We start from the raw sequence: 10,503 nt of genomic DNA on the forward strand, positions 1-10,503 counted from the left end.
AATGATGAAACAGACACGATCCAGAATGAAACCCAGAGCTACAGAAGAGAGTGCATGGGCACCAAAGAAAACGACCAACAAAATCACATTCATGACACAGCTCACTTATGGTTTCAATTCTACCCGTCACATCATGGACACTACATCGTCTCCAATGGCTTCTTATGTCATGGGTGCATGGTCACTTCTTGTGTAACCCGGTTCCATCTTTGACCATGTGCTTTTCATTATCTACGCACTAATCCCCAGTGACATCCTCTGGAAACATAAGTGGAGTTTCACCTGTATACCAATAAATCAGCTCTATCATTCAGCCTTCATAGAGAGTCAAGAGTTCCTGAGGGCTGTAGCATGATTGCTAAAGATGGATTGCTGAAGGTGGAGTTTGGGAATCTGGAAATAAATGTATGCTAGTGTCAAAGGAACAGAGTATGGGACTGAGGAGCTGGATATTCAGGAATTGGGAGAAAAGGGGCTGCAAGAAGCAGGCGGTGGGCTTCATAATAAAGATAAGTTTAGAGGTGGCAGAGGGGGAGGTAGTGGGGTGGATGCTGTTGCAATTCTTTACAACTGCTTATCTGATTTTCAAGATCTCCAGCAAAATGTTGTCAAAATTCACAATGCTAAAATTACTAGAACCACTGCCAACTACTAAACTATTTGGCATTATCATGTACCAACTATAATTTTCAGTAAGCTTAATGTACAAAAAATATATTTTGTAAGAATTTTTGATCATAAATCACATTCTGGGTTATCATGTTACCTTAATAAATTAAAAACTGTAATTATATTGACTGTTGTAGTTTAAGCTGCATTGGAGGCGTTGAAGAACCTCGTCGTCGATACCTCGGGAGCCTATTATCAGCAAGGGCAGACATTGACAATGAAGTTCAACACCGCCTCCAGTGTTCGGCCGCCTGAGGAGAGTGTTCGAAGATCAGGTCCTCAATTCTGGCACCAAGCTTGGTCTACAGCGTTGTAGCGATACCCGCCCTCCTGTATGGCTCAGAGACGTGGGCCATACACAGCATACACCTCAAATCGCTGGAGAAATACCAGCTACGATGCTTCCGCAAGATCCTGCAAATCCCCTGGGAGGACAGACATACCAACGTCAATGTTCTCGATCTGGCCAACATCCGCAGCACCGGGGCACTGACCACACTCGACCAGCTCCGTTGGGTGGGCCACATTGTCCACGTGCCGGACACAAGACTCCCAAAGCAAGCGCTCTACTCGGAACTTCTACACAGCAAGTGAGCCCCAGGTGGGCAGAGGAAACATTTCAAGGACACCCTCAAAGCCTCCTTGATAAAGTGCAACATCCCCACCAACACCTGGAGTCTCTGGCCAAAGACCACCCTTAGTGGAAGAGCATTCGGGAGGGCGCTGAGCACCTTGATTCTCGTCGCCAAGAGCATGTAAAAAACAAGCGCAGGCAGTGGAAAGAGCGTCCGGCAAACCAGACTCCCCACCCTCCCTTTCCTCCAACAACTGTCTGTCCCACCCGTGACTGTAATTCACGTATTGGACTGTACAGTCACCTGAGAACTCACTTTTGGAGTGGAAGCAAGTCTTCCTCGAGTTCGAGGGACTGACTATGATGATTAAGCTGCATTGCAAAGAACAAAGCCACTGTATAATTTCTGACCAATAATTAATTTCATGTCAAACTAACAGTTTGTTTTTCTGTAATAACCTAATTTACATTATCCTTTAGAACTTGTATGTTGATGAAATATAAAAGCAATTACAACCTGCTACTGTCATTTGTTCACAGAGAACACATAATTCCCTTAATTCTCAATGCAAACATTTCTATCTCAGCTCCTGTATATATACTAATGCCCTTTAAAATATACATGGCATGAAATTAAATAAACTGCAATGCCACCTAGTGGAAAATACCAGATAAAAAATCAACTGGAGCTGGATATAGTAATACTTACAAAACTTTAAGGATGTAAGCACGTTATGGATTCTGACCTTGCATGCTCTAAAAGTTAAAAACCAAGTGAGAGAGTAGTTAGCAAGAATTAGACAAAGTTTAAATCTTTCCTACATATTAATTTTTAAAATCAACGTGTGGCAGTTGGAACAGCAACCCATTAGTATGCAAATGTTTTTTTATAAGCAACTTAGGGGAGACTATGATGTTGCATTTCAAAAGTAATTCAGTTTGTGAGGCACTCTGTGGCATTGGCAATAGCATGGGGCTATATAAAATCAAAGTTTTAAAAAAGATTACAAACCATCCAAGGATAAATGCATTTTTTTGAAAGTAAAACGTTAGGAACACCTAGCAATGCAGTGGATTAGACAATAATCTTTTATCTCTGGGACCTGGGTTCAATTCAGCCCAGACTGATTGAGATGAAAGTCTCCTGTGTCAGAGTCATGGGCCAACAGCACAAACAATCCTTAATTCAGTAATAATTAGCAATCTCACTCTGAAAGGCCACAGAATAGCTGGTGTGGGTGATGGAAAAAAAGTGTTATACTAGTGCAATGGAGATACTCTTCTGAGGCATGCTATTGGGGCCAAGCAGAGCAAACTTCTCCCTTAGCTTAAAGCTAACACTGGGTGCCTGCAATGAGAACAGTTCCATTTCCCAGCACCAATATCCCTATCTCGTAAGACATAATATGATTTACCTGGAGTAAAAATACCTCTTAATTAAATGAAAAATTCAAGCGAGACAGCTTGGATAATGTGTGACACAACAAGAATGCTATTACAAGCAAAAGGCTATTTTAGGGATAGTAAGTGAAGAGAGTGCAAAGTTGTCATGATAAGAACACTAAACAAATGATGAATAATTCAAAATATAGTCACGATAGCATTCAAATTCATACAATCTGGATGAAGTCGATTGTGAGAAAGGTGAAACTGAACTGGTGGGAAATGCATTTAAAAATAAACTGCATCCAAGTTTATTAGACATAGAAAGCATTAGAATTCTGTTATCTTGACAAAAGTACATTTACATGCAATACCAATGGCACATTTGACTTCAGCAGCAGTGTTACAAGATAAATGAAGATGCACAGCTGCCAGCATTCATCTGAAATGACCTTCTCCCTGTGCCAATGAAGGCAGCAATGCCAAAGCAGCAAAATAAACACTGCTTCTAAAAGCACCAACCCCCACTTTATTTTTTCTTTTCAGCCACTTTTCAATTGCTGGACCATTCAAACCTTGCTCATACATCTGGGAAGATTTATAATCCAGAAAATGAACCTGCCAATTGTGACTTCTAAACAATTACCTAATCTTGCTCATGTTCTTGGTACAACAAAATCTATCCATCACAAATAGGATGGATTAGAGAGCAGTGAGGCCCCCAGATTACAGGATCATTTCTACTTGAACCAATTCTGTAACGTAAATCCGATATAAGAAATGGCGTAGCAATCCAGCATCAAGTCAAATCTTTTATGAATGTTACCGAATGGGGGAAAAAATGCCTTTAACATTACAAAATATAAATATTTGGGTACCCCAGTGGTTCAATGTATGAATGCACCACTTGATGTGGTGCTGAATCACGTCATTGGGAAGGTCCCAGAGACAATCCTTTGTATGTGCGGTTAGCCTATCGCAGTTCAGACAGCAGTGGAGGCCTTACAATTGGCCTCAGTATCCCCAGGCTAGAGAAACGGAGGAAAAAGAAAATTCAGCCAATGTTCCTGATCACTACAGTTACTGCTGCGGCAATTTGCCTCTGTGAACATCAAGTGATTGGGCTTAGCTCTGATTTGCCTATTCCCCTACCAAAAAGCAAAATAGTCAATCATTGACTTGGCTCATTTCTGAGGTGCCAAAGAACTTTTGGAACTTGTAAAACTATACTTCAACATCAATCACTACATTGCAACAGGAGGTCAGAAAGAAGAAAGATGTTTCAGTGACTAAAGTGTAAACCTTCAAAATGCACAGTAACCTTTAAAAACTTTTTGCAATGTTTTTTCACCAACTGTCAATCAGTTTTGCTTCTCTTTTAACCAGAAAACACTTGCAGATGGATCATGTTCTGAGATTCGGTGGACCCAAATGGTACTTTCTTTTCTTTTGTGGTCGTATGTACTGTTTCATAAGTAAGAGAAGACCTTCAAAAATTATGCGAGAACCCTATAAAAAGCACAGAAAGATGCTGCATGTTCTAAAAGAGTTGTATCAGTTTCAGACACAGCATTGATATATTAAAAAAATTTGCCTGATTTTTCTTAAAACTGAGGCGACATTCATATTCGCAGAAAGCTGTGTTCTCTTATTTTGCTTTAAAATTTGCATATCATAACTCTAACCAGGATAACAAACATAAAACAAGTTTTGAGGTGTCATCGTGTTTTTTGTTTCACACTTGTACTCCATGTATAAACAATATATATTCATGCAAATTACCTGCCAAAACAAAACAAGGATTTAGATTTCCATTAATAAGGTAACCAAAATGTTGCAAAAAGTAGTATAGTTCTCTTAATTTATTTGCTTTTGTAACGATGGAGCACTACTAGGTGTAGTGTTTTAGGCATTACAATGATAACTATCTAGGGGAATCAATAGCGCAAGATCTCCATCATAGAAATGCAGTACAAGAACACACTAGGAGAAACAGCTAGCTCTCATCAATGCAATGACATAGAAATTAATGGGCAGGGGGTGGGGGGTGGGGGGGGGGGGGGCGGAGAGAAAGAGGAGCAACACTTGTTCTGAAGCAGAGTAGCTGCAATACCATATTATGCTGGTTCTTGATGAGTGATTAATTTGTAATGTCGGTATCACCAACTGTTATGACAACCTGCAACAGTTACAAATCCCCATTTACGATCTCAGAATATGCAGTTTCTGAGCACATCAGATCTACCTGTTGACACCGTATAATACTTAATAATTCATACATTTATAATGCTGGAATACATCAGTCAGAGGCAGTAGCACTTGCACCATACAATCTGATATAGCCAAGTTAATCCAATGTAGTTTTCCTGTTGCTTTACCAGAATGAAAAACTTCAGTGAAATCAAGAAACTTTTTGCCAGCTTCTAACGGAGTTCGGATGCAACCAACTCTCTGCCAACACTGCTCACTGCTCCTTGTTCTAAAACTCCCATCTCCCTAGCTCTTGGCTTGTGTCCTGATACTCTGGAGAAAGTTGCCATCTGGTACAGTAACCATTCAACACTGCTTAACATTTAGTGCATTTGAAATGTCCTTGAGCATAAAATAGTACGCAAACTGAAGCAAAGAATTAAGTTTTACTCCATTTAAAGGTTATTCTAAGGTAGTTCAGTTAACCCCTTAAATATATAAAAATAATGGTCAGTTAACAATTGCCATTTAAAGTTGAAGATATAGGAAGTGGATCTGAATAGTACTATTTGTCCTCAATATCCTGGAGGAAACTTTTCCCACCTATTATGTGGAATTTTTTTCACTATTGTTTAGAGTCCTTGGTTAAAAATAGTAAACAATCATTCAGGAAAACATCAAATTTGGAAGTCGGAAATGTAATTCTGGAACATTTTGCCTGATGTTAAGACTAACACAGGAAGATGACAACATCTGCAACAAAGTCATCAAAACAAGCCATTCATAAGGGATTATGAACTAAGTAACATACCATTTTGTAAGCCCATCCAGAGCTGCTTATGATCCTTTTTCTGCATCTCATTGATAACTTGACTTTTGTGCTTTAAGGCATCAGCTTCTTTAATGCAAGACATAAAGTGAGCTTCAACAGCATCTTTCGTGAGGCAATGAAGAAGTTCCGTTTCAGGAAAGTTCTGGAAAAATATTAAGCACACAGTTGTACTCCAAGTAAACAAGTGTACAATTTATTCCACCAGCTCTGGGCATAAAGAAAATAGTCATTTATTTTAAAACGGGTAATTAAATACAGTAGTGATTAATGCAAACAATAGAACTTTGGTGGTAGTCACTCAAAACTGGCTTTATCATGTATCATTTTTCTGAACACATCTTAAAAATATACTAATAAGATAGAAAATTGCGCAACTGACCATTTTACAATCTTTTACTCATTTAAAAAATGAAACTTTAAAAAATAAACTCCTCCCCAATGGTTCTGTGAGTTTATCCAGTTACGAGCCAAGCCGTTCAGAATTCACAAAGTCTCAGATTCAACCTTTGGGGTGCGCAGAGTTCTCTCTCATATGGGGCTGTGGTCAGGGCAGGATTGGTTTGCTGGAGGGAAAATTGGCACGGGGCCCACTCTTGACTGCCAATCAGGAACTTTTGCTGGAAGTGCATGAGTGCACACGGGATGGCAGGATTAAGTTTGACTACGCTGAAGTCTGGGTGGATAAGCCTGCTTGAGCTTATTGTCAAGTCTCACACACAATTAAAAGAAATAATGCCATAGTTTCTGTTTATATTAATCATTTCTTTTAGTATTTCATAGAATCATAAATTTACAGCACAGAAGGAAGTCATTCGGCCCATTGTGTCTGTGCCAGCCAAAAAAGAGCTATCCAGCCGAAGCCCACTTTCAAACTCTTTGTCCATAGCCCTGTAAATTACAACACCAAGTGCATATCAAGTAGTTTTTAAATGTGATAAGGGTTTCTGCCTCTACCAGCCTTTCAGGCAATGAGTTCCATACCCTCACCACCATCTGTATGAAAAATGTTCTCTTCAATTCCCCTCTAAACCTTCTACCAATTACTTTAAATCTATGCCCCCTGGTTATTGACCTCTGTCAAGGGAAATAGATCCTCCCTATCCACTATTTAGGTATCTCAATTTTATATACCTCAATTAAATCAACCCTCAGCCTCCTCTGTTCCAAAAAAAATAACCCAAGCCTATCCAATCTTTCCTCATAGCTAAAATTCTCCAGTCCTGGCAACATCATTGTAAATCTCCTCTGTACCCTCTCTAGCGCAATCGCATCCTTCCTGTTATGTGGTGACCCGATTTGTACGCAGTACTCCAGCTGTGGCTTAACTCCTGTTTTATACAGTTCAAACATAACCTCCTTGCTCTTATACTCTTTGCTTTCCTCATTTCCTTTTTAATTTCACCCTTGCACTCTCTGTGCTCCTCTACACTTTGAGGTATCTAGCTCTCAGTATCTGACATAAGCTTCCCATGTATGCCCCTCGACATCCATGGATCGAGATTTGGGAGTTCCACCCTTTTTCTTTGTGGGAACATGTTTGCTCTGAACCCAACTATCTCCTTCTTGAATGCCTCCCACTGCTCGGACATTGATTTACCTTCAAGTAGCTGCTTTCAGTGCACTTTTGCAAAATCACACCTCAGCCTCGTAAAATAGGCCTTTCCCCAATCGAGAAAATTTATTCCTTGTCTACCTTTGGTCCTTTTCCATAACTGCACCAAAGCTAACTACATTATGAGCACTACCAATAAAAATGTTCTCCCACGGATACCCCTTTACCTGCCCAGCTTCATTCCCTAAAATTAAGTCCTGAATTGCTGCCAGTCGTGTTGGACTTGCTAGGTACTAGCTAAATAGTTCTCCCGAATGCATTTTAAGAATTCTGCTCCCTCTATAACATTTACACTGAATTTATCCCAGTTAATATTAGTGTGGTTGAAATCCCCTACTATTACTGTCCTATTGTTTTTGCACTTCTCAGAAATGTGCCTACATATTTGCTTTTCTATCTCCCTCTCACTGTTTGGGGTCTACTGTACATTCCCAGCAGTGTGATTGCCCCTTTTTTGTTCTTCAGTTCAACCCATATGGCCTCATTTGATGATTATTTTAACATACCATCCCTCTTCACAGCTGTAATCGTTTTAGCCAATATTGCGATCCATTCCTTTTTTATCCGTCTCTCTCTATCTCATCTGAAAAATCTGTAATCAGGAATGTTGAGTTGCCATTCCTGAGGTTATGAAAGGTGCTATATTAATTTAAGTTAATTCTTGCTCGTTTTAGCGATGTTGATTAAGGGATAAATATTGGCCAGGACACCAGAGAGAACTCCCCTGCTCTTCTTCCAATAGTGCCATGGGACCTTTTGCATCCACCAGAGAGAGAAGACTCTGTTTAATGTCTCAGCTGAAAAATAGCACCTCCAACAGTGAAGCACTCCTTCAGTACTGTACTCAACGGTCAGCCTAAATTATGTGTTCAAGTCTCTAGAGTGGGATTTGAACCCACCACCTTATGATTTGGAGGCAAGAGCGCTATCCACTGGGTCAAGGCCAACACCTTCTATGTGCTTTTCTTTACGAGATTGCTCAATATTGATTAGTTTGCATACAATTCAGTGTTTTTTCATTACCATGCTCTTTTTAATATACTTCACCAACCTATTCAGTTGTGACTTGTTGCAGCTTTAGTAATACGAACAATTGAGCAGTGAAGTGCCACATACTCCACATTTCAAATTTAATACCCGAGGTGTGATAGACACAGGCATGCACTGGATTCAATACATATTTATATTAAAAATTAAATATAGTTTGCACTTCCTGTAAATACAACACTTACTTCCTCTAAAACTTACCCATCACACTGTTATGTTCATCTCTGATTAGTCTATCCCTACTATGGGCCCAAGTTTCGGCCTCGGTTGCTCCTGATTTTTTGGAGCAACTGGTGTAGAACGGAGTATCTTAGAAATTCAAATTCTCGGCATTTAGTTTGCTCTAGTTCTAGTCAGTTAGAACAGTTTCACTTTGGAACAGAATTTTTTTTTCAAAAGGGGGCGTGTCCGGCCACTTACGCCTGTTTTCAAAGTTTCGGCAGTGAAAACTTACTCCAAACTAACTTAGAATGGAGTAAGTGAAGATTTTTGTACATTCGAAAAAACCTTGTCTACACTTTAGAAAATCAGGCGCAGGTTACAAATCAGGCGTAGGGAATGTGGGGGGGGGGGGGGGGTTTAAAGGGAAGTTTACAAACATTAAACACTTCAGTTTTACAAATAAAGAGCCATCATCAATAATAAATGATAAAAACATCAATAAATCAACCAATAAAATCAATCAAAAAAAATGAAGATGATTTTTTTTTTTAAATCAATAAATAAAACATTTTCTACTTACCGACTGCAGCACCGGGAGCCCTCCAACAGCATGCTGGGATGCCCCCCCCAGTGTGTCTCTGTCAGTGTCTCTATCTCTGTCTGTCTGTGTGTGTCTCTCACTCGCTGTCTGTCAGTGTTTGTGTTTCTGACAGCGAGGGGAGGGAGAGGAGGGGGGGGGAAAGGGGGAGGGATGGGGAGGGAGGGAAGGGGGAGGGGGAGGAGGAGAAGGGAAAGGGGGAGAGGAGGAGAAGGAGAAGGGGGGAGGAGGAGCAGGGGAAAGGGGGGGGGGAAGAGGATAAGGGGAATGGGGGGGTGGAAGAGGAGAAGGGGAAAGGGGGGAGAGGAGAAGGGGGGGAAGGAGAAGGGGGGGAAGGAGAAGGGGGGGAAGGAGAAGGGGTGAAGGAGAAGGGGTGAAGGAGAAGGGGTGAAGGAGAAGGGGTGAAGGAGAAGGGGGGGAAGGAGAAGGGGGGAAGGAGAAGGGGGGGAAGGAGAAGGGGGGGAAGGAGAAGGGGGGGAAGGAGAAGGGGGGAAGGAGAAGGGGGGGAAGGAGAAGGGGGGAAGGAGAAGGGGGGGAAGGAGAAGGGGGGGGAAGGAGAAGGGGGGGAAGGAGAAGGGGGGGAAGGAGAAGGGGGGGGGAAGGAGAAGGGGGGGGGGAGGAGAAGGGGGGGAGGAGGAGAAGGGGGGGGAGGAGAAGGGGGGGGAGGAGAAGGGGGGGAAGGAGAAGGGGGGGAAGGAGAAGGGGGGGAAGGAGAAGGGGGGGAAGGAGAAGGGGGGGAGGAGGGGGGAAGGAGAAGGGGGGGAGGAGAAGGAAAGGAGAAGAGGGGGGGGGAAAGGAGAAGGAAAGGAGAAGGGGGGGGGAAAGGAGAAGAGAAGGGGGGGAAGGAGAAGGGGGGAAGGAGAAGGGGGGAAGGAAAAGGGGGGGAAGGAGAAGGGGGGGAAGGAGAAGGGGGGGGAAGGAGAAGGGGGGGAAGGAGAAGGGGGGGAAGGAGAAGGGGGGGGGAAGGAGAAGGGGGGGAGGGAGGAGAAGGGGGGGAAGGGAAGGGGGGGAGGAGAAGGGGGGGAGGAGAAGGGGGGAGGAGAAGGGGGGGAGGAGAAGGGGGGGAGGAGAAGGGGGGGAGGAAAAGGGGGGGAGGAAAAGGGGGGGGAAGGAGAAGGAAAGGAGAAGAGGGGGGGGAAAGGAGAAGAGAAGGGGGGGAAGGAGAAGGGGGGGAAGGAGAAGGGGGGGGAAGGAGAAGGGGGGAAGGAGAAGGGGGGGAGGAGAAGGGGGGGAAGAGGAGAAGGAAAGGAGAAGAGGGGGGGGAAAGGAGAAGGAAAGGAGAAGAGGGGGGGGAAAGGAGAAGAGAAGGGAAGGAGAAGGGGGGGAAGGAAGGAGAAAGAAAAAGAAAGGGGGGGAGGAGAAGGGGGGGAGGAGAAGGGGGGAGGAGACGGGGGGGAGGAGAAGGGGGGGGAGGAAACGGGGGGGAGGAAAAGGGG

The 10,503-nt window shown here is 42.9% G+C and overlaps 1 protein-coding gene across 4 annotated transcripts in view; it reads right to left on the minus strand.

Annotated features, from left to right (window-relative positions):
* The window catches only part of atg5 (ATG5 autophagy related 5 homolog (S. cerevisiae)), a 296,434-nt gene that overhangs the window by 185,376 nt on the left and 100,555 nt on the right, over window positions 1–10,503 (minus strand). For all 4 annotated transcript variants that reach the window (XM_070885622.1, XM_070885620.1, XM_070885619.1 and 1 more), the window contains one exon: window positions 5,628–5,790. In XM_070885622.1, coding sequence (XP_070741723.1) covers window positions 5,628–5,790 — 163 coding nt within the window. The remainder of the gene's footprint in view (window positions 1–5,627; window positions 5,791–10,503) is intronic.

Source organism: Pristiophorus japonicus, chromosome 7, assembly GCF_044704955.1.
Source record: "Pristiophorus japonicus isolate sPriJap1 chromosome 7, sPriJap1.hap1, whole genome shotgun sequence".
NCBI classification, from domain to species: domain Eukaryota; kingdom Metazoa; phylum Chordata; class Chondrichthyes; family Pristiophoridae; genus Pristiophorus; species Pristiophorus japonicus.